The sequence below is a fragment of the Silurus aristotelis genome (genome assembly GCF_946808225.1).
Source record: "Silurus aristotelis genome assembly, chromosome: 22".
Lineage (NCBI taxonomy): Eukaryota > Metazoa > Chordata > Actinopteri > Siluriformes > Siluridae > Silurus > Silurus aristotelis.
Genome location: NC_139595.1, coordinates 7634184 through 7660131, shown reverse-complemented (window position 1 = coordinate 7660131; position 25948 = coordinate 7634184). Strand labels below are relative to the sequence as shown.

The window sequence follows — 25948 nt, the reverse complement described above, 5'->3', positions numbered from 1 at the left end:
GTTAGACGAGAATTTGGAATAGTTTTTTTTTTTTTTTTTAGCTGAAACGGAATGCTTTTTTAAGGAAGTAGTTTTTATTTAGGTCGAACTGTTCGAGAAATTTGAAAAGCATGTTGTCAAGATGCCAAAAGTGTGCATGAGAAATATAAAAAAATTATTGGTTCACACTTTTCTTGATCACTGCATGTGGTAGTGTAGATAATGCGAAGGAAGGTTTATAAATAAATTGCCCAGAACTATATAACAGAATAGTAGTCTCAGAAACTGCCTAAGTAACACTGTAACACAGATTCTGTAATGAAATATATATAATCCTGTGACATTAAACCAAACCAAACCAAACTGCAAGGCTAAATGGGCAGCTAACATTTTTCTCAAAATGCTTGGTGTGGAAATGGCCTCCTACATAAAGCACCTTTTTTCAAAGAAAATGGCATTTTTGTTTTCAGGTTTTGATGCTCAAAATATTGGCCGTAAATGAGGCTGTGATTTAAAAAATGAGCACATTGAGCCAATTCCATGACTCCTTCAGTAGTCCACATTTATTCTCAATCCCAAGAGGGAGTGTATCATCTTTCGTCTGTTTTAAAGATTTCATTAGTTTAAATTGTTTTTTTTTTTTTTTTCTTTTTTAAAGTTTGACACTGGGAGCTGTAAATGCACTGTGGTAATGGTCTAGCTGTTATAATTGGTCCCACAGTTCCACATAGTAGTAAAGAGTCTGTTCTTATGTTCTTAAATTCAACCTTTTAAGATGTCACACAGATAAAGGATAGATTCCTTAATGCCGTATATCGATGTCATTAACCTTAATTTGGATCCAAAATGTCGTTTCGAATATTCACTTTCCCTCCCAGCTTTGACTGATAACTAATGCATAAAACATTGGAACGCTTTATTAAATCGGTGCTCTCCTGCAATTTGGAAGATCTGAGTGCACTGTAAAAGCGCTTCCTGATCAAACCGTACATGCATCAAAATATGCGTTGTGTTGTACACATTTCTCCCTCATTTTCTAGATAATATTTAGCCCATTTGTTATTATTGGTTACACGGTAGCCATTGTCGCTATTGCCATTAATCTATTGTAAATTGTTTTATTATTGTAGATTTAGAGTACATTAAAATACATTGAAATCCGAATTGCCATATAAAAAATGTATGTAAATATATTTTGACCATATATTTTGACACTCATGAAAACAATAACAGCAGCAGCACCAGCATAAGGACATTATATTCCTGAAAGTTGTGATATATAGCATGCATTACAAAAAAACTATTTTTTTCTCTAATAAAAAAGAATTTACCATTGAAGAGTTAAGATTTCCTTGTGTTATTTCTGATGAATGGTGTGTGTGTCCGCGTGTTTTAGAGATGACCTTTACCGTGTGGAACTGGACCATGTAACAGGGGATGAGATGTTCTACAGCAAAGTAAGTCCTACTGCCTCACACACGCACATTTTCGCTGCCTCGTTAACGTTGGTGGGGTCTATTTTCTGAATATGTGAACAAACCAATTTCTGTTTCTTTAACAACTATAGAAACGAACATGGGAATCCAATAAGAATGACATCCGAATCTGCAGGATGAAGGGCAAACATGAGGTGAGTGTTTTAGCGCTGCAAAGTGCTTCGAAAATGTTTCTCAGTGGGCGTGTGATGTGTGTGCTAAATGCCTTTGAAGAAGTATCTCAGTGCATATAAACATTGTGAGTATATTCCACTCTGACAAATGCTTCTTAAGTGATCTCGTGTAAATATGCAGCTTAGCTGTACAGTATTCAGAGGAGCTTGACTCCTGACACATTAGCCTATGCTTCTTACAGCATTGTGTGCAGAAGTGGACAGTGTGTTTTTTTGTTGTCTGGTGCTGTTAGTTAATTGTTAATCAGTTGTGCTGATGCTGATGAGATTTTAACCTTCAGACAGTGAGTTTGTTATTGTCATTTATTGACTAGAAAAAATAAGAAATAGAAAAGTCAAGTCAAGTTTATTTCTATAGCGCTTTTCACAATGGACATTGTCTCAAAGCAGCTTTAAAGAATTTAACAGTTAAGGTGAACGGTGTGTATTGATCCCTGATGAGCAGCCATGGCGACAGTAGCAAGGAAAAACTCAGTTAGATGTTATGAGGAAGAAACCTTGAGAGGAACCAGACTCAAAAGGGGAAACCATCCTCATTTGGGTGACAGCAATAGTATGATTATAGACTTTAAACAATACAGAACACTGGAGATTGAGAACTAACATGAGCACTGGAATGTAAGATTATAAGTAATGTCCTTTTTACAGCCGTATACAGTCATTTGAGATTATTGAACCAGGAGCTACTAAGCAATTCATATAAAAGCTCAACATTTGATATTATCATAGATCCAACACCAGCTTCTCCATGCCAGAGCCTTTAAACACTCAAAGAGGTCCAATGTCCAAACTCCACATGAGGTGGAATCCAAATGGCACTAGATGGTTCGGGATGTTTGCGGGGTTGGCATGTACTTCTTTAAAGGTTCATAATCTTCATGAGGTGGGACATGACTAGAGCTGGCACAACCTCAGGATGCCTCGGGATGGGGAGAGAAAGAAGCATAATAAGGAAAATACATAAGTCAACAGCAGGGTCCCTACAATGGTCAATGGTATTCTTACTGGATTTTTCCTCCTCCAGAAAACATATCAATAGTTCAACTGGTTTAAAATGGAATTGGGATATATAAGATAATGTGTAAGTTGTGTAAATGTGTGTGTTCATGGTGCCCCACAGTGGGCTCTGAATGCAGATTCTGGATCCACCCAGACCCTGAGCAGGTTAAAGCACTTCCTAAAAATAAAAGAGATTATCGTTCAGTAAATACACACTGAATGAACAAAAGTATTGGACACCTGACTTTTCCAGCTGTATGTGGTTCTCCTCAGAACTGCTACAACAAAAATAGAGGCACACGACTGTATCGATTGTCTTTGGATACGGTAACATAAAATGTTCCCAGACCTGATCCAGTGAGCTCGTATTGATATGGTTTACATGGGTTGGAGTAAAAGATATTGAGTACCCTGCTATAGAGCTCTTAACACAACTCTTTTGAACACATTAAGGATTATTTGGAACACCGATTTGCATGTTTGTGGAAACATCTTCCCAGAAGAGTGGAGGTTATTATAACAGCAAATGGGAACTAAATGTGGAATTGAATGTTCAAAAAGCACAAACAAATCTCATGGTCTGGTGTCCACAAGCTTTTTTTCATAAAGTGTAAGTTAAAAGGGTGATTATGTTTTTAATGAATGATACTAATTGGGTCTGTATTTGTACAATTTATTGGTCGGCACCAGATCTAGTCAATATAGTAATACTGTATATAATGTGTTCAAGATTCTATTAGTTATCATTAAAAATTAAATTATTAAAAAAATGCTTTCAAATGGAGCAAATAGTCTGTGAAAAAAGCAGTGACAAACAAAATATTTCACAAACTGGTTTTGGAAGTTCTTATGATTATAATGAGCAGATATATGAATAAAAAAAATATGATAGACTTTGATGTTTAAATATGGTTATACAGTATGTGTATAATGTCGGTATACATTCATTTTAACTGAAATTTTTAATTAGGAAGTCAGGCGACTGAAGGAATCGAGCAACACCCATAAAAGAGGTTTGTTTGCAAAGTTTAATCAACCAATTCATAAGTTTGGCTCTTGTTACATCACCTGTCAAAAGTTTGAAAACACTTAGTCTTTTGTCATGCTTGATACAATTTTCCTTTTTTTATATGCAAAAAAACTAGTTAAAAGGCAAAAACGCACAAGAATTGGACAGTAAATGACTGGAAAAAAGTTCTGTGAACAGATGAGTCCAATTTGACATTTGAACTTATGTAAGACAGGGAACAGGAGGGAAGCTGTTAGCAGACTGTAACACCCCCCCAGTCAAACATAGAGGTGGAAGCTTAATCATTTGGGGTTCTTCTGGAGCAGGGAAGGTTGGAGACTTATTGTGGGTGAAAGAAATACTGATCCAACATGTCTACCATTCCATACTTAAACGTTAAGCAATTCCATCTGGACTGTGGCTAATTGGAACCAACTTCACCATACAAACAAACAATGAGCTAAAGCATATGTCCAAGCTCTGTAAGTGTTATTTAGAGAGCAAACAGTCGGCTGGAGTGTTATCTATTATGGAATGGTCTGCCCAGTTACCACACCTAAATCCTAATCAATTTTTTTAGGGATGAACTGAATTTCAGGGTCAATAAGTAATACGTAACTATCAAAGAACACCTTTAGCAAAGAGTCAGGGCAAAGTATTTCAGATTAATGTTAATAGAAAATATCCAGATGGCAAGAGTGTGTAAAGCTGTTATTCATGCCAAGGGAGTGTTTTTAGTATTTTATTTTATTTTTTTATGAAAATAAAGTTTAACATCTGAACATTATCTATCTGTTCGGTCATTCAGCCCTATTTTGCAGCATATATATAAAAGAAACAGAACTAGTCATGTGTCTCTAGGTGTTTCTAAATGTTTCAGAGGCACATCTACTGTATTTTTGAGTCAATAAAAGCATGCTTATTTATTTAAAAATTAAACCCCACTGTCACATCAGACGACAGTGCATGCCGACACACTTGTTATCAAATGGAGGCTTGTGATTTTGGACCATTTCAGCAATGATCCTCATTTCCTGAGACTAACCCCTGACTGTAAAACGTCAGCTTTGAGTTGTTATGTGTGATTGCATCAGGATGCTAGTGAATGTCCGCTGGACCCAAACACATGCCTGGTTTGTTCACTTTGATCTTCGGCAGACAAATCACTTCCTCTCCTGAAGTTCAGAGGCTAATGGCGGCACACTGGCCTTTTTCATATTGTAGGAAGTGGAGTTGGCGTGGGTTTGTAGAAATGCTTTTCAAGAGGTTTGATTTCATTGAGGATTGATGTCCAGCCGGGGTGTGTATTATTTTCTGCAAGAGGTGGCATACAAATGAGAACTCTTTCTAACGCATACCAATATTCCTTCCCTGGTACAACTCTCAGCTTCACGCACACACACGCACACACATACATACTCCTGACACTTCAGACACACACCTGCATTCTGCTCATACATTACACTTTTGTTTTTTTTTTTTCCGTTTTTTTTTTCTTGTGCTTTTCATCTTTCCTCTAAATCCATTTCGAATTCTGTCAGGATCTCACTCTGTGACGGTAATGTATGTACTCACTGTTTTCCTTGAAAAGTCCTCATTCTTTTCACAGACTATTCATCATGAGGCGGAACGAGCAGAAAGCATAGCATTAGTGAAAGGGAAAGAAAGACACACATAGACACATCTGTTTCTACGAATTCTTCCCGATGTTATGCCGGCTATGTAAATGTAGGTGACCTGCTACACCGACCTCGAGCTCTTTGGCAGTTGATGGACAGGCTAACGAGGAAGTGAAACAATTAGCAGTAAGCTATTTATTGTGTATTTGTGGAATGTTCGTTGAAAATTCCAAATCCTGTTTTGGCAATTAAGACATTAAGGTGAATGTCTATAAGCAGTTTTGGAGACAGGAGATACAGTAGGCCAGAGATTCTCATGAGCCACACACACACACACACACACACACACACACACACACACACACACACACACACACACACACACACACACACACACACAGACACACACAGATACACACACACACAGGTGCAGGTTGTATTCTTTTGTATTTTGGAGATTTGTGATCAATCAGCTATAAGAACGTTAATAAAGTCAGGCTGCTGATGTAGGGTGAGGAGGTCAGGGAAACAGTCAGTGTTCCAATTCATCCCAAATGTGTTCAATAGGTTTGAGGTCAGAGCTCTATTACATTCCACTTAAGATCTTCTACTCCAACCCATGTAGACCATATCTTCATAGATCTGGCTTTGTGCAGAAGGGCATTGTTAATGTATACCAAAACAGGTTTGGGTCTCAAAGTCATTTTATACAATTATTATCCTTCTTTGGCATAACAGTTTGGAAAAGAACTGCATATGGGTGGAAAAGTCAAATGACTCAATACTTTTGTCCTGGTTAACAATCATGGTACAGTAATACTTACCTAAAGACACATTAAAATGTATCCATAGTTTCTGTTCTTAGGCAGAATGTTTTAGTGTTTTACACTGCAAAATATTCATCTTAGGAAAGTAAAAATATCTTTACTATAGTGAAATATATTTGAATACTTCATTTAAATATGAATATCATATTTTTGGACATTATTACTCCTTTTAAGCTTGTCAGCTTGTCAGCTTGTGTTTCTTATTCTAATGGCAGAACAATTTACTTCTTTCTAGAAATAAAAATCATGCTTACAATGACTAAAATGTTCTGCCACCAGAATAAAACAATTTCAAGCTTGAAATGAGTACAAAGGGCTTAAAGGGTTGAAAGGTTTAATCATTTTATATTTGGTTTATTGAAATCTTCTTATTGAAATCTAATTGGAAATAATGGCTACAATTGACCGTATATAAGATATTTCCATGTATTAAGATGTAATTTATTTTGCACTGTAGGTGCCTTGCTGTAACACTGTCTTTATATCAGCCATGTCATCTGTGACGCCAAAGGTTGTTTTTTTTCCCATATGTGTTAGGAAGCAGTGTTGACTGTAACTGTGTTGATAAAAAAAAAATAAAAATTTCCATTGCGAAATACTAGAATACATCTAAAAATCCAGTTAGGTCCCACCAGCTAGCAGCTGCCAAAAACATGGACAATGTTTGCCAGATGGTGAATTGTTTTTCGCTTCTTGACTAAATTGATCAGTAGAATGTTAAATGTTGAAATCGACAATACTAGCAAAACCTCAGAAATGCTTTCCCTTTCTACCAGCATTTACCCACTTGGCTTGTATTTTGGCAGATGGTAGATGGTCAGACCTAATTTTGGTTTCCCGACATTTATTCCTAATCATCCTGAAAGCATTCGTTCTTTTTTTTACTGCATAACTGCAATGTAAACAAATCTTTTGCAGTGATTCATAAAAAAAAAAATAAACATTTCTTTTGAAGTAAACACTGTATAAAATGCATTAATATGCGCACTCAGGTTCAAATGTATACCCATGCATAAACATGCATAATTTACGAGACTGCTTATGTAACTAGATTTAGAGCACAGCACCTGCGTTACTGATGCCCTGTGTGAGTAAGTGCACCTACAGATTAATCCTTCATAGTTTAGTGAAGACCTCTAGCAGTGTGGTTTCTGAATGATCCCAAGCGATGGCTGTGATCTTCTGGAATTCACCTGTATAAACTAATGTGGCACAACGGAATGTCAAATTTCCCCAACAAAATGTATTCCTGTGTGTTTAAAATACAAGATATAATCATTTCTTTGGCTACACATTTATTTGCCTAATGCCCACACACACACACACACACACACACACACACACACACACACACACACACACACACACACACACACACACACACACATGCACAGAAGAAACTGTCTTCCCTGATGCCAGTGCTTTCTCAGTAATTGCACTGGCAATTAAATTCTTTTGGCTACTTTACCCCAGTGGACGCATTCTCATAAAGTGGATTGAAATTTTATATTCTACATCGTGTTTCAAACACACGTGCGCATCTTTATCTTTCCCTGTCTGCTTGTTTTGGTCATTTTCAGCCTCTTATTGAACAGTCTGATAGACACACAAACACACATTTTTTAGTGCACTCTCCTTTTTCAGCAGAATACAGATGGAGCCCTGGACATGCCCGTATCTTTTTAAAATGCACAAACCCACAGACATGCAAAGGCACGAATAGCAATAGAAACTTATCCCCTCCTTTCTGATTGGCTCATACAAAATAAAGCCTTGCATACAAATCTCAATTAATTCACTGATTGCATTGAAGTAAAAGGTGATCCATACCTGATATTATTATTATTCAAAAGGAAATGTGTGGGTGGGAAATAAACACTTTTAATGGATGCACATTAGATTCTTCACTGTTTCGAGTTTTCTCCAATCAACCAACTTTCTATTCTCCCTGGATTTGTATTTATTTTTATTTTTTGCACGATCGTGAAAGTGCGAGAGAGAGAGAGAGAGAGAGAGAGAGAGAGAGAGAGAGAGAGAGAGAGAGAGAGAGAGAGAGAGAGCAGAAGCTGTGTGAGTGTGATTTGACCCATTGCCAGACAGCACAGGTGGCGCTTTGTCAACGATGTGTCAGGAGGGACAAAGCAAATGAGAAAAAAGACGAGTGGAAGAAAGCAGGGAATTAGACAGAATCATCCTTCGGAGTGAAAGAAAGAGTTATACTATAGAAAACTGTAGTATAGAAACAGTCTAGAACCCTGCATGAGGAAATTAAAGTATGCAGATCAGAGAGGACCGGTACAGCTTAGGGTGTAAGTGTTAATGAATGGTCAAAAGCGCATTTACAGAAATTATGATGATTTCAGTCTGAACTGTAAATTTGTTTTGATTTAAACAAACTTTTTGGGTTGGGACTTAACCAAGCGTTCAATAACATTGTCTGTTGACATAGACGAAATATATATATATATATATATATATATATATATATATATATATATATATATATATATATATATATATATATATATATATATTCTGTGGAAGCACAAGTGCATTGAGGCACAATCTTTGCACAGGATGCAATCTTATAATCTGAAAAGAGACGCAGTTCTGTTGCTTATATTATCTACATGCTAAGAGAAGTTCATTTACTACACTCAAGATTTTTTTTTTTCAATTGATGCATCACGTTTTAAAGGTTTATAGTTAGATTTAATGTGGAACATCGGAAAGACGAGTTAGTTAATATTATGATCTTTGATACACAGGATACACAATTTGCATGGTCCAAGCAGACAAAAACATGAAAATGACAAATAGGACATGTGGCTTTGCATGGTTGAAGGACATACAGCTTTTCACTTAAGGTGTATTCACTTTGGTTGCCAGTTATTTGGACAATAATAGCTGTATGTTGCCTTATTTTTAGAAGACAGTAAATCTATAATGTTATACAAGCTGCACTTCATGTACTCTAAAGTATATCCAAGTTTTATTTCTATAGTATTGTCCCTTCAGAAAATGGATGTAAAAAGTGGATGTTTGTCCTTTTTAACAATCACAGTGCTACCTATAAGATAATACACTTTATTAGATCTTTTGTGTTGTCTCTATTTCTTAGTTGAATAATCTTTTTGGGAATTACTGGTATAATATAAATATGTTGGCTAAATCTGTTTTTTTTAAATTGACTCAACTGCATTCCATGTACAGATAAATGTGTTGGATGTGAATCATACTGAAGAATGTGGTAGGTCTTATGAATAAGCGCTTTCTAGACTCACTGGTAACACTATCAGGAAAGAGAAATATCCGGTCAGGAAAAGTAGCACATGCCAAGCCTATGTAACACCATCCCAGTGCTCAGCACTTCACCTAATCGCAGCATAACATCTGCCCTCAGTGTCACTCCCGCTGAGTTAAGCCACACCACGAGGCCAAGTCAAAGTCAATGGACAAAGAGGAGAAGTGTGAGCCCCAGCATGGAGCTGCACAGTGGGGCTCTTCTGCAGTGCTTTTTGATAAACACGCATAACTTCTTCAAAGGGCTTTTACAGGTGCCTTTCGATGAGCCAAAACATTTCTAACTCTTGCTCACAATGTGTAGTTTTGTTTTTCTAGTTACCCCTCTGTGGTTGTTTTAATGGGAGCACTTTTACTTTGTTTTGTTTTAATGAGAGGTTAAATTCTTAATGGCTGCCTATAATTTCAAAAGCCTACATGCAGCATAAATTAAACATATTGTTCCAAAATGTTGTTTGAGTATGAACAACTAATGAACAATATCATGAGCTCTGTGGTGGAGCTGCACAGTGAGGCCTACTTCATGGCCTATTCATGAATCAAGCAAACAACTGGAGGTGCTGCTTAGAAAAATTGCCTTGTTTAAATATCTGTCTGCATGTCGCCTCATCCATCACATCCAAATTTGCTTTCCTCATGAATTCCGCTTTTTTTTTTTCTCCCCTTCTTTGTTCCTGTCTCTCCAGGAGGAGTGCCGCAACTATATGAAGGTATTGCTGAATCAACATGGCGGCCTTTTTGTGTGTGGGACCAACGCCTTCAACCCGCTGTGCGTCAATTACACCGTGAGTGGCCTCATAGTGCCTCAGGAACAGCTGAATACCATCCGTACTGGCGTCTCACTGAGCAAATATGTGGCTGCGTTGAGAATGTTAATGGGCATAGGCAGTCCAGCATTAAGTCAAGGGTTTTCAAACTTGCAGCATAAAAATAACATTCACAGAGACCTTTTTATGTCCTCGGTGCATATTTATTTCATAACCATAATGCAAAAATTTAGATATTAAACACAATAAATACACCTGTACAATTATTATTTAGTTATTTATTTAGTTATTTATTTATTCGCTATTCTCAAACACAACTCAAATGTTAAAGTGTAGGTCATACATCATATAAATGGCCTCTTTTAAGCTCTGTAATTACACTGCAATTATATTAATTAGAAGATTATTCATACTTGCTTTTACATTTATTAAAATGTGGGTTTAATTCAAGTGACCAATTACATTTATAACTACAACAGTTACATTTGACATGATCTTAAGAACAGTTTGTATGAGCTTAAAGAAATATAAAGAGTCTAATTTGAATTTAGCCACAATCCACAGTTCTAGTTATACTATTTCTCTTCCCTACCTTTTTTTTTTTTTAAATGAATAAATATTAGCATCATGACAAATGTGCAAATATTAAAACTAGCATGACTAGAGAATATGGAAAACGATAGATCAGTGGTTAAGATGTTGGATTTAAATTTAAAATGAAAATAAATGAGATGATAATTCACTCTGGATAAAGGCATCTGCCAAATTATATGAATGTAATATGTTGCGTTAAACGTTTTATCATAATGATTTATTCATAGGCATTTTATTCCTTTTGAAGCACAGCAATTTGCCAACACCAGCATGTTTATTCATTAAAGAATAAAATATACCTTTTATTAAAAGAAGGAAGCATGACTTTAAGCGAGAAACCAAAAACCTTTGACTTACAAAATGTTGACACTGAAAACTAAACTTAAATGATTATATATAAATAAATGTAATATAAAATAATAATACTAATAATATAAAGAAAGAAATACATATTTCTATCAAAAAACTTACACCATATTAAAACATTTATTAACACCTTCTGACCAATCAGATTTCAGAATTCAACATCCTTGGTAGTCAGTGTTAATGATCTTTAGCAAAGTGCTACTCCAGCATCATTAAAAATTATACTAATAACAAAACACCAATCACCCCTAGTTATAGGTCATGGATCCATGCGGTCCTGAGAAGCCATACCAAGAATGATATCTTTATTATATATTTTTGAAATGCAGATTATATTTCTGTCACTGTTTTTCTTTACTTCTTTAAAAATTTCTTTTTTTGTGCATATGAGCTCAAAATAAACTGTTTTGACCTGGTGCTAGAAAGCTGCATATATTTCCATAAACCAAGGCTTTCCAGCTTATCAAAATGTGTGTAAGAGGGTGTGATAAGGAATTGAGTGTTAGTGGTGTTTTAAGGATGTGCTTACAACAGAACTGTTTTGCTATTTGTGTTTGGTAAAAAGCATAAAACCTAACCATCATTCAAGTGGGCCCTGCATGTGTTATAATGGACGACTGTAAAGTGTTTCAGTCAGACAGTTAGTAGATGATATAGTATAATGTCAGATATTGGGGATTATTTATAGACCTCTTCCTGTACCCACTCAATTCCCAATTTCCCACCACCTGGAGATACGGTAGCTGCTCTGGGAAATGGGCTGTGACGTGTATGTGGTTTGCTGCAACTGTCAACAAGTGAATGTTATTTATTGCTCCCGATGTGTGTGTGTGTGCGTGTGTGTGTGTCTGTTTGTCTGTGCATTCATGTGTGCAGAGAGACACTCTGGAAATGGTTGGAGAGCCCATAAGCGGAATGGCCAGATGTCCGTATGATCCCAAACACGCCAACGTGGCTCTGTTTGCAGGTTTGTATCCAAAATTGTGTTGAAAAACACACTGTGGAAATTGATTTTGGTAAAGAGGGGCTGTGTAACATTCCTACAGTCTTTATGGATTGTTATTGACGTGAAAGTGACTATGCTGCCCTTTCGATCCTTTCCATCTGGAAACTGATCTTTTGGCTTTTTCACCTTTGACCCAGAGGGCAACCTTTTCACTGGCACGGTGACGGATTTCCTCGCTATCGACGCTGTCATTTACCGGAGTTTGGGAGATAGCCCTACTCTTCGCACCATCAAACACGATTCCAAGTGGTTTCGAGGTACAGCAGCAGATTAAACGACTGATTACTTTGTGACTTGAATGGTGCTCATTGATTTCGTGTCAATGCCCGAGTTGCTTTTAACCCCACATTTCATTGAGGTCAATACATAATAATTGCATTTTGATTTCAGATCAAACACATAAGAGAGAGATAATGAGGGTTTTTGTTTCATGTTTCTAAGAAATGACACACTTGCACATTAAAAACATAAATCTCCTATAGAGAAAGTAATAATCACAATGGCAGGAATTAAACATGACAGGTTGTGCAATTACGAAAATAACTAACATCTTTGTTACATTCACAACATTCATTTTCATCAGCACATCAGTTTGCAAATGATTAGAATGCTTCATTTATTTATTAGTTCCTCTTATATATTACATTACAGTTGCTCTAAAAAGTCATTTTTCATTAGCATTCATTTAATTTTTTCTTTCTCTCTTCTAATTAGATGAAAAGAAAATGAAAAGAAAATCACAGCTTGTCTTGTTACAAAGGTCTTGAAGATTTTCAGCAGAAAACTTACTGTTAAAAAACTCTGAAATTGCAGACTTTGCCCCTAAATTTAAAATAATCTCCTTGCAGAAAAGTGCTGCCATATTAAAACCTGAACTTGTCTGAAATCGAGTGTATACAAAAGTTTGGCTCTAAAAGGCAGCTGCCTCAGCTTATACTATACTGTTTCTATACTAAATGTATATGCTTTAAGTCTGTGCTTTGTCTGTGCTTGGCTCTGCTTGCCTCTGTCTTTCTCTTGTTTTTATATTTCTGCCTGTCTGTGAGAGTTGTGTTGCTTTGCTCCTAGCTACAATCAGAATAATATTGCTCAGTAGAATATCTGAGATAATATAAAAGATTAAGGCTGTATAGGCACAGAAAGTAAACTTGTACTAAATTTTAACATTATAGATATTAATACATATATTTGCAAATAATTTCCTTTACACCAGAGGTCCTTGTGGCCCAGTACCAGGGTGAGGAAGAGCTGCTACTGGGTTGCAAAAACATTCTGGTAAAAATGTCTATAAAAATAATTCTGTACTACCTATCGTGCGTTTTGCCCTTTAAAAGCCACTATAAAAAAATGTATATATTGCATTATCTTCATAAAACATTATATTCACACTTGTGACTGATTCAACTAATTATTAGCATGAGTGTTCAACAAATATCCCTCAAAAGTTTCTTTCCCCCAAAAAAATATGAGGATTCCTGTCTTAAATACTGTATGGGCCTGTCTTTATGGTCAGTTCACCTGCTCCAAACCCCACATGAGTAATATGTGGAGATACATTAGCTAATGAGTCAATGAAGCCCTCAAAATTGCTTGGCTTCTTGAAACTAATCATGTAGCACTGGGGGACAAACCGTTGGTTTATTTTTAATAAAAAAATGTGGTTCTGATCTGTGTTTTAGTCTAAAGTTTAAGGAATTTGGTACTCAAAGAAATTATGAAAAACATATATTTGTCTCTTGTGTAAATATACACATAATAAGAAAAACTAATATACACTTTCACTTAATTGACTGCATTTAATCCGCCTGCGATACGCCATTACATAGAGTTGATGTTGATATTATGCAAGCATATATGTTGAGTTTAAAATGGTTATTACTTTACAGCATTCAGTAGATGCTCTTATACAGAGAAGCAAACGGAAGAACTCTGCTGGCATTAATTAAAAAGATTTGGAAAAAAGAAAGAAAGGCAAGCCAACACAAACATTTCAATTACGAAATAAATCATTTGATTATGACCATAGAAATAGCACTCTATAAATGGAGGATGAGCCGGTCTGTGTGGGCAAAGACGTAAGCCGTAAACTAATTCCCCTCTGATAGAAGATACTGTATTTATATTCTTACCTGAAAAACATGATGGGTTGAATATCCTAAGTTTGAAAAAACTCTCTACCAAAGTTAAATGTATGTAGAATGTTATACCAGTCAGACTCAAGAAAAAAAATCTTAAATGAGTCACTCTGAGTAAAAGTTCTTTTGGCCATTGTGGTACAGGGACAGACAGGCAGACAGACAGGCAGACAGACAGACAGACAGACAGACAGACAGACAGACAGAAAGATACTTAATTTATTTATCCTAATGGGAAATTTACAATTTCCAGCAGTATCCACAAACATAGGCAATAAGTCATGCAATAAATACTAAAAATGTAAAGGTAAGTTTAAGAAAAGAGTCTTTAGTGTCTGTGCAAAATTTGAGTGTTTTATAGAGTCTTGTGCAACTCAAAGCGTTTTGAAGAATTATGTGCAAACCGGAGTGTACAGTGTGTAGTGCAGTTCAGAACAGTAATGACAATAGAAAGAGTGTACTGTAGAATTGAGATAATGAAAGAAAACCACAATGAAAACCATCACTTGTACCAATGAAAAAATGTTGTTATTTAGGCTTTATCCTATTCTTTCTGTGTGTTTGTCTCAGAGCCTTATTTTGTGAGTGCAGTAGAATGGGGTCCTCACATCTACTACTTCTTCAGAGAGATGGCGATGGAGTTTAATTATTTGGAGAAGGTAAGCAAAAGTAAAAGTTACAGCAGGAGCTGGGAATTGGTTTAACATTTTGCTATAGTTGTACTATAATTTTTTTTAATTGTGTACATCTTATGTATTATATACATTAAATGCCATTGTTTAACTGCAGTGTGTTACTGTATGTACACAAATCCCTATCTGTGTGTATGTGTTTGTGTGTGTGTAAAGGTGATGGTGTCTCGTGTGGCACGTGTGTGTAAAGGTGATCTGGGGGGCTCTCAGCGTGTTTTAGAGAAGCAGTGGACATCGTTTTTGAAGGCGAGACTGAACTGCTCTATTCCAGGAGACTCTCACTTCTACTTTAACCTGCTGCAGTCCACCAGTCCAATCATACGCATGCACGGCAGAGACATCATTCTTGGAGTTTTCTCCACTCCTCCCAACAGGTACACACACTCCAAATTTAGCATAGTTTTGGGTTTTAATAAATCCACTGTCACTACATGTATAGTAAGTACAATGTCTTTTCATATGTGTTTATGTTCTTAGCCCTGTTATACTTCACTATGTCAAATTTCTTATTATATATATATATATATATATATATATATATATATATATATATATATATATATATATATATATATATATATATATATATATATATATACTCTGCTCATAGAATTTAGTTATATATATATATAATATAGTTTTCACTAACTTTATAACTGGAAAATACCTATAGGGCTTATTATCTAAAAGTACAATATCTGCTAAAGCAGTTTTGGCAGCAATCACAGCCTTGAGTCTTTTTGGGTATGAGCCAACAGGCATTGCACATGTGGACCTGGTCTTCTGCCATTCTTTTTTGCAAATCCTTAAAACTAGGTCAGGTTGGATGTGGACCATCAGTGGACAGCCACTTTCAGATCTCTCCAGAGGTGTTTAATAGGGTTTAAATCAGGGCTCTGGCTGGCCCACTCAAGGACATTCACAAAGTTGTCCCTGAGTCACTCCTGTGTTGTCTTGGCTGTGTGCTTTGGGTTGTTGTCATGTAGGTAGGTTAACCTTTGGCCCACTCTGAGGTCCCGAGTGCTGTGTACCCAGGGTTTCACAGGTTTTTATTGAGCATATCCCAATACTTTGCTCCATTTTGCTTTCCCTTAAACCTGACTAGTTTTCAAGTCCTTGCTGCTTAAAATAACCCCCACAGCATGTTGCTGCCACCACCATGCTTCACTGTTGGGATGGAATTGGGCAGGTGATGAGCATGGCCTGGTTTCCTCCAGATATTCGAATTAGAATTGAGGCCAAACAGTTCAATCTTGGTTTCATCATACCAGAGAATCTTGTTCCATACAGTCTGTGAGTTTTTCAGGTTTTCTTGGTTCTTTGTTTTTATGTGTTTTGTGTTTGTTGCTGAGCAGAGGCCTCAGTCTAGCCACTCTGCCATTAATCTCAGATCGGTGAAGTGCTGCATTGATATATATATATACAGTGGGTACGGAAAGTATTCAGACCCCCTTAAATTTTTCACTTTTTGTTATATTGCAGCCATTTGCTAAAATCATTTAAGTTCATTCTTCTTCCTCATGAATGTACACACAGCTCCCCATACTGACAGAAAAACACAGAATTGTTGACCTTTTTGCAGATTTATAAAAAAAAAAAACTGAAATATCACATGGTCCTAAGTATTCAGACCCTTTGCTGTGACACTCATATATTTAACTCAGGTGCTCTCCATTTCTTTTGATCATCCTTGAGATGGTGCTACACCTTCATTTGAGTCCAGAAATTTTTGATTATACTGATTGGACTTGATTAGGAAAGCCACACACCTGTTTATATAAGACCTTCCAGATCACAATGCATGTCAGAGCAAATAAGAATCATTAAGGTCAAAGGAACTGCCTGAAGAGTTCAGAGACAGAATTGTGGCAAGGCACAGATCTGGCCAAGGTTACAAAAAAAATTTGCTGCACTTAAGGTTCTTAAGAGCACAGTGGCCTCCATAATCCTCAAATGGAAGACGTTTGGGACGACCAGAACCATTCCAAACTGAGCTATCGGGGGAGAAGAGCCTTGGTGAGAGAGGTAAAGAAGAACCCAAAGATCACTGTGACTGAGCTCCAGAGATGCAGTCGGGAGATGGGAGAAAGTTGTAGAAAGTCAACCATCACTGCAGCCCTCCACCAGTCGGGGCTTTATGGCAGAGTGGCCAGACGGAAGCCTCTCCTCAGTGCAGGACACATGAAAACCCGCATGGAGTTCTCCAAGATGGTGAGAAATAAGATTCTCTGGTCTGATGAGACCAAGATAGAACTTTTTGGCCTTAATTCTAAGCGGTATGTGTGAAGAAAACCAGGCACTGCTCATCACCTGTCCAGTACAGTCTCAACAATGAAGCATGGTGGTGGCAGCATCATGCTGTGGGGGTGTTTTTCAGCTGCAGGGACAGGACGACTGGTTGCAATCAAGGGAAAGATGAATGCGGCCAAGCACAGGGATATCCTGGACAAAAACCTTCTCCAGAGTGCTCTGGACCTCAGACTGGGCTGAAGGTTCACCTTCCAACAAGACAATGACCCTAAGCACACAGCTAAAATAACGATGGAGTGGCTTCACAACAACTCTGTGACTGTTCTTGAATGGCCCAGCCAGAGCCCTGACTTAAACCCAATTGAGACCTAAAAATAGCTGTCCACCAATGTTTACCGTCCAACCTGACAGAACTGGAGAGGATCTGCAAGGAGGAATGGCAGAGGATCCCCAAATCCAGGTGTGAAAAACTTGTTGCATCCTTTCCAAAAAGACTCCTGGCTGTATTAGATCAAAAGGGGGCTTCTACTAAATACTGAGTAAAGGGTCTGAATACTTAGGACCATGTGATATTTCAGTTTTTCTTTTTTAATGAATCTGCAACAGTGTCAACAATTCTGTGTTTTTCTGTCAATATAGGGTGCTGTGTGTACATTCATGAGGAAAAAAAATGAACTTAAATGATTTTAGCAAATGACTGCAAAATAAAAAAGAGTGAAAAATTTAAGGGGGTCTGAATACTTTCCGTACCCACTGTATATACATATATATATATATATATATATATATATATATATATATATATATATATATATATATATATATATATATATATATATATATATACAGTGAGGAAAATAAGTATTTGAACACCCTGCTATTTTGCAAGTTCTCCCACTTAGAAATCAATGAGGGGTCTGAAATTGTCATCGTAGGTGCATGTCCACTGTGAGAGACATAACCTAAAAAAAAAAATCCAGAAATCACAATGTATGATTTTTAAACTATTTATTTGTATGATACAGCTGCAAATAAGTATTTGAACACCTGAGAAAGTCAATGTTAATATTTGGTACAGTAGCATTTTTTTGAGGTCAAACGTTTCCTGTAGTTTATCACCAGGTTTGAACACACTGAAGGAGGGATTTTGGCCCACTCCTCCACACAGATCTTCTCTAGATCAGTCAGGTTTCTGGCCTGTCGCTGAGAAACACGGAGTTTGAGCTCCCTCCAAAGATTCTCTATTGGGTTTAGGTCTGGAGACTGGCTAGGCCACGCCAGAACCTTGATATTCTTCTTACAGAGCCACTCCTTGGTTATCCTGGCTGTGTGCTTTGGGTAATTGTCATGTTGGAAGACCCAGCCTTGACCCATCTTCAATGCTCTAACTGAGGGAAGGAGGTTGTTCCCCAAAATCTCGCAATACATGGCCCCGGTCATCCTCTCCTTAATACAGTGCAGTCGCCCTGTCCCATGTGCAGAAAAACACCCCCAAAGCATGATGCTACCACCCCCATGCTTCACAGTAGGGATGGTGTTCTTGGGATGGTACTCATCATTCTTCTTCCTCCAAACACGTTTAGTGAAATTATGACCCAAAAGTTCTATTTTGGTCGCATCTGACCACATGACTTTCTCCCATGACTCCTCTGGATCATCCAAATGGTCATTGGCAAACTTAAGACGTGCCTGGACATGTGCTGGTTTAAGCAGGTGAACCTTCCGTGCCATGCATGATTTCAAACCATGACGTCTTAGTGTATTACCAACAGTACCCTTGGAAACGGTGGTCCCAGCTCTTTTCAGGTCATTGACCAGCTCCTCCCGTGTAGTTCTGGGTTGATTTCTCACCTTCCTTAGGATCATTGAGACCCCACGAGGTGAGATCTTGCATGGAGCCCCAGTCCGAGGGAGATTGACAGTCATGTTTAGCTTCTTCCATTTTCTAATGATTGCTCCAACAGTGGACCTTTTTTCACCAAGCTGCTTGGCAATTTCCCCGTAGCCCTTTTCAGCCTTGTGGAGGTGTATAATTTTGTTTCTAGTGTCTTTGGACAGCTCTTTGGTCTTGGCCATGTTAGTAGTTGGATTCTTACTGATTGTATTGGGTGGACAGGTGTCTTTATGCAGCTAATGACCTCAAACAGGTGCATCTAATTTAGGATAATAAATGTAGTGGAGGTGGACATTTTAAAGGCAGACTAACAGGTCTTTGAGGGTCAGAATTCTAGCTGATAAACAGGTGTTCAAATACTTATTTGCAGCTGTATCATACAAATAAATAGTTTAAAAATCATATATTGTGATTTCTGGATTTTTTTTTTTAGATTATGTCTCTCACAGTGGACATGCACCTACGATGACAATTTCAGACCCCTCCATGATTTCTAAGTGGGAGAACTTGCAAAATAGCAGGGTGTTCAAATACTTATTTTCCTCACTGTATATATATATATATATATATATATATATATATATATATATATATATATATATATATATATAGTACAGACCAAAAGTTTGGACACACCTTCTCATTCAAAGAGTTTTCTTTATTTTCATGACTATGAAAATTGTAGATTCACACTGAAGGCATCAAAACTATAAATGAACACGTGGAATTTTATATGGAATTATATACATAACAAAAAAGTGTGAAACAACTGAAAAATGTCATATTGTAGGTTCTTCAAAGTAGCCACCTTTTGCTTTGATTACTGCTTTGCACACTCTTGGCATTCTCTTGATGAGCTTCAAGAGGTAGTCACCTGAAATGGTCTTCCAACAGTCTTGAAGGAGTTCCCCGAGAGATGCTTTGCACTTGTTGGCCATTTTGCCTTCACTCTGCAGTCCAGCTCACCCCTAAACCATCTCGATTGGGTTCAGGTCCGGTGACTGTGGAGGTCAGGTCATCTGGTGCAGCACCCCATCACTCTTCTTCTTGGTCAAATAGCCTTTGATGCCTTCAGTGTGACTCTACAATTTTCATAGTCATGAAAATAAAGAAAACTCTTTGAATAAGAAGGTGTGTCCAAACTTTTGGTCTGTACTATATATATATATATATATATATATATATATATATATATATATATATATATATATATATATATATATATATATATATATATATATATATATATGCCAATGATAAAATGCATTTTAGAGAGAGGGAATGAGAAAAAGTTTGTATAGTCAGAGCATTTACTCTGACGAATAATAACCCTCATTTATAATGTTTAGTCCCAAATAAAATGATAGAACAGTAGCTTCAGCTACATAGATTGATTGGACAAAATCTCAACTGTGTGCTACACAAATCATTTTTATGACATGAAGTAATTGGTGTACCTTACAAAGACCCAAAATGGACAAATGACACCTCAACCCATCACAAGTGATCTCCACTTTACACCAGATTACAATGTCTCCTTGGAAACTAAGAATAGTGTTCTATTCAGGCATAACGTACTAGCACAAGCTGCTGTGATAGAGAAATTTATTCAAATGAGCAGGAAATAAAGAGATCAGCTTTTTACACAAAGTGGTTCCATGCCAGTAAAAGGTATAATATATTGTTTCATAACTGTGACATATCTCCCATAGCTCTAATGCAGATGAATGCCGTACACACAGCACTGCTGCTGGGAAATGGCTGAGATGTAGAGTGATGAGACTGAGAGAAAGACATTCAGAAGAAAAGGGACATTCAGTGTTGAAATGTCAGCTGTTAGCTGGAGTCAGAGGAATTATAAAACACATGAGTCATGCAGGTGGTTTGATTCTGATGGAAGAAAATCAGTCAAGGACAAAAATGTGAAATTACAGTTTTTTTTTATTTTTTTCTGGATCTGGCCTTTCTTTCTTTGCTCTTCATTTTTTCTACTATTTCTACTTCTTCTTTATCTTCTTTTTGTATTTTCTTCCTTTCTTTCTCTCTTTTTTCCTCCTTTTTTTTTTCTTTTTTTTTTTTCTTTTGTAATCAAGGTTAATCTGGGTTAGAACAAGACCAATTAATTTACAAAATAAGTCACAATAACATAAACAATAAAAACAATTTTACTACTGGTGTTTTCAGTAAGGTGACCCAGGGATATTGGCATGCTGCAGACAGCCATGTCATGAGCTATCTCACCAGTCACCAAGAAGTGGAGCCACTGCACACCTGACTGCAGATGAGGTTCAAACAGATTGGCAGGAAAGATGTACAGAACAAGGTTTTTTTCATTATCTGTGCACAGCTTACATTTAGGTTATGTCATTAAGAGGTTTAGCCAACAGTGAGCAACTTCATCAAACATTTGTGGATAAACGGGCAAAAATCAAGCCACTTTCCATGAAAGGCTTATTTCCTTTCCGCATCGAAATGTTCAAGCAGTTTGCTTGACCGTAAAAAGGACTGAAGGATAAGATGTGCTACTCACTCTGCAAATGCACATTTGTATTCTTGCGAAGTTTTCCAGAAGAACTGAAAAAAAAAAGCCATTGCATGAGAAGGTCTTCTATAAGTGATATTTGTTTTCATGTGGCTGTTGTTTAGCTTAGTTTTCTTCAAATGACACTTTACCACTTATTACAAGGTCATTATATTTTTTTCTTCTATTCACAACATAGGATGCAGAATTGCCTTTCTATGCTTTATATATCGGTTCCACATAAAAAAAAAAGTAATGTGCTGCTTTTCCTCTCTGTCTGGGAACATGGCAGAATATAGAGGAAAATTTGGTTTTAAATATTTTATATCACCGAGATACTCAAAAGATCAGGTTTAGAGCACAGTGTTCATTAGAAGGCACTTCGCTCTGGGCAAATGTCAGTTTGAGCAGCAGGCAGCACAGTTCTTCCTCAGCTGTTCAGCCTGTGCAGCCTGTAGCTCCTGCCGAGTGAAAGACACTTTGATGAGAGCGCTATTTTGATGGCGTGGTGTTGGCACAGAGTTGCCATGCTGTTGGCATGTTGACGGCACAGCACTGGCACCGCAATGACATGACGTTGGCCATGCCAGTCTTTTCCCACTGTGCTGCCCACTAATACAGAGCAAAAGCCAGGAGGTCATTTACTGTATGGGGTAGATGGTGGGTGAAAAGGACAGAGGGGCCAGACAGAGACAAAAAAAGAAGATATTTTTTAGGAATACATTGTAGGTGTGTACATTTAACCATGTTGTCCCTAACAGTAGTGAAGAACTACAAGCTACACATGTATATGTTACAATCTTTTTTAGGTCACATGCTATATAGGCTTTCTTATTTGTTACCCAATCCAGATATACAGTACAGTGGAATGCTTGCTGACATGTTAATAACTGTGTGATATATTATTACTAACAATAATTCTATTATAGACATTTCTCAAAACAGTTAGTTTAACAAAATTGTGTGGATAATGCTATTATAACCTTCATGATTCTGTATACCTTTTGCAAGAAAGGTATACAAAACATAGCATATGGAAAACACTGTGGTCAGGGGCAGAGCAAATTATTCTTAATGGTACTTTCTTATTTGTTTTCCATTTTTGTAATGTTTTACACAACTTATTAATAAAAGGACAGGGCAAACTTGCGAATCATCTATCCATCTGACTCTATGTATGAATAAATATGATTACATTTCATATTTTATTGTCTGTTTCTCTTTGGGTTTTTTTTTTTTGTTTCATATGCTGGTTAGGAAGCACATAATATTTTAACTCCCATCAGAGAGAAATAAGAGAGATAGATTTATTTCTCCAGCTGGATATTACAAACTTGTAGTTCATCAAATCCTGACAGTTCTTTGGCCCGTTTGGAGCTGAAGCTGACTAGTTCTTACAACTCATCTGGCTGAGCTGGCGTTCTGAAAAACTTCCACTCTAAAAGTCTCACTTTGGTGAGTTCCAAAAGGAGTACAGCCAGTAACATCTAACATGAAGACACTTTGAACTTGTTTGTCATTCTTGACTGGCCTACATTTCTGTCAGAGTGCAATTTATTCAATAAAACATGCAAAAGAATGGTGTCAGAGGCAGACTTTGTTTTTGAATATATTCTGAAATGTGCAAAGGGGAATTGCAAGTAGTGACTGGTAAGTGTTTAGTTTATTAATCTTTGCACAAGGACAACGAACTGGGGTCATCAAAACTATAACAAATGATTATCTATGGTTTTATGCAGCCTGCTCCTGCCTTTACCTTTTCTGCCATCCTGATCTTTCTATAAATTATTTCGCACACTTTGAAGAATATTATTTTTAAGTGGCTGCCCTGAGGGCCATTCCCTTCAAATGCTTAATTGTTCAGTGTAATTGTCTGGCTCTTTGTCTTCGTGTTCACTGAAGTGAACCAGATGAGGTGAAGAAAAGAGCATGAAGAGGTAACTAAGCAAGGCAGATCACAATAAAGGAATCCTGTCATAATGCATGCACTTTGACATTCATCAGCTCGGTCTGCGTTAGGCACAGAATGATATCTAATCAGGAGACGGCGAAGAAGAACCATGGAGTGTGACTGATTTGGAACAGAGCCCTTTGGCAATTTGAGTGAGTCTTGGTCCATCACTGGCACAGTGACATCCTGCCAGCAGGTCCGGTTTCAGGTGGCAGGCGCCAGGCAGCCTTGTCTCGCCTCTTTTTTGACATAGCACAGATCTCGACTGATCCTGCCTAATAATTGATCGCCTCAGAGCGCAGCTTCTGACTTTTCACAGACTTTACAATGTGGTGCATCTCCTGTCATATTCCCAGTCTCACCCTTTTTGACTTCTTAGTTTTATTCTCTTCTGTCTGTCTGTTCTGATGTTTACCTCTCTGTTACACTTTTATAGACAGATTTTTTTTTTTCTAGTACTGGCTTGCAGTTTACCTGTTTTTGTTCCTCACTTCCATACTTTGGAAGGCAGATATCTGTCAATCACTAGTAAAATACTTAAAAATATAAAGATGTCAATGACATAATTCTTAGGCTAGGCATTTTGCCTAGCCTAAGCATAGCCTAAGCATACACATTGCTTACTGTCCAGCAACTACAATTGAGAATTTAATATTATATAGCATATATGAGCAGATATCCATGTATTAACTCATTTAGAATATACAGACTTGGAAATGGTATACAAACGAGGTCATGTATTACCCAGAGCAGTCACTGGCTTTGCTGTAGTAGTGTGTTGCCGGGTTGTCAAGAGATCTGTTGGGGGTGGTTTGGTCTGGTCTGGCCCAGATGGTGAACACCTGGACCCTCAATTAGGTCTCAAGCTTTTCCTTAGTTTTCCTTAAATGTATTTAAAAATATATTAAAATAAAAATATTAATTTACTGGAAAATGAGTCTAATGTTTTATTAAGGGTGTCAATAACATGGTCATATTATTAATTATTGTTTAGTGATGGATCCAAACCCTTAGTAATCTGTGGCACACTGGGATTTTTTTGTTAGAAAGATTGCCAGAAAGGTTCCCAGCACCATCTGCTTGAGACTAAAGATGTGCATCACTTTGGGACTGTGATCCTGTAAGATGCAACAAAAAAAATCACACTTATTAATTATTTCCATGCAGGTATGTCAAATGTGAAGCTTGGTGATAAAGATCACGCTTATTAGCAACTACCTGGTCAGAGTTGCACTGATTTAAATTAGGCTAATAGTTTGTTTATATTTAAAAAAGAAGAAACAACTGAACTTATTGAACATTTTGCACATGCAAAAAGAACTATTCTGCAGAATAAAAAAGAAACAGTTCAGCTCACAGATCTAATTAAAACCAAATATGAAATTGATTGATGTAGCTGAGGTTGAAGAACTGTCAAGGGGCAGACTTTACACACTATGCTGACAGTAATAGCATTTCCGTCTTTCTTTTAAATATTTTGTAAAAAAAAAAAACGTTTTAAGCCAAGCCCAAATTGAAGTTAAACTCCAAAATACATGAATAACTGAAGCAGTAAACAAATTTAGACAGTGGCATCACATTAGACACTGGCACTGATTCAGTTCAATGTTTGATTATGTGTATGTAAAGCACTTCATAATGTCATTGTGAATAATTGCTTAAATTCTAGGGCTCCCAAATGAATGAAGTCCAAAATCTGATTAAAATAATTTGCAATTAAGTTTCTACTAATAAAAACTTTTGCTGATGAGCAAGAAAACAAGCGCTCAAAGTCCGTCAGTGTGTTTTTCCTGTGCTTCTATTTACAGCACATTTTTGTGCACCATTACAGCGGTACATGTAGAGTGTCGATCAGAACACTCAGCACATCCTGACCACAGCTGCTTCTGTTTGCTGTTTCCCAGCATCCCTGGCTCAGCGGTGTGCGCGTTCGACATGCAGCAGTTGGCACGTGTGTTCGAAGGGAGGTTCAAGGAACAGAAGACTCCAGAATCGATCTGGACTCCTGTTCCAGAGGAGCTGGTGCCCAAGCCCAGGTAACACAAGAGCTCTATTTATTTTACCACTCTTAGTCTTCTCTTTTAGCACACAACCCATAGCAGTGGTCTAGCACAGAGATTTAAGAGCACTCATGGCTATGAGATCAATACATTACTAAAGCACATGAAGTGCAGTCGAATCTTTATGTAATAATAAGGAATAACACACCACAACAGAAAGCACAGCAAAGACTAAACAGACTGCACTGCTAGGATGGGGTGTGAGGTGGCACAAGGTGCAAGCCGAGTTCATATAACAGCATGGTCTGGAGTGAGTTATTCTTTTCTTCACAGCAATTTCATGTTTAATTTATGAATGAAAGACACA

The 25948-nt window shown here is 37.1% G+C and overlaps 1 protein-coding gene across 1 annotated transcript in view; it reads left to right on the top strand.

Annotated features, from left to right (window-relative positions):
- sema6ba (sema domain, transmembrane domain (TM), and cytoplasmic domain, (semaphorin) 6Ba) overlaps positions 1-25948 on the top strand; it is a 150772-nt gene that overhangs the window by 87859 nt on the left and 36965 nt on the right. The window contains exons 4-11 of the mRNA XM_083525650.1: positions 1376-1436; positions 1547-1609; positions 10092-10190; positions 12009-12099; positions 12276-12395; positions 14844-14932; positions 15122-15339; positions 25486-25617. Of these exons, the coding sequence (XP_083381776.1) occupies positions 1376-1436; positions 1547-1609; positions 10092-10190; positions 12009-12099; positions 12276-12395; positions 14844-14932; positions 15122-15339; positions 25486-25617 (873 nt within the window). The remainder of the gene's footprint in view (positions 1-1375; positions 1437-1546; positions 1610-10091; positions 10191-12008; positions 12100-12275; positions 12396-14843; positions 14933-15121; positions 15340-25485; positions 25618-25948) is intronic.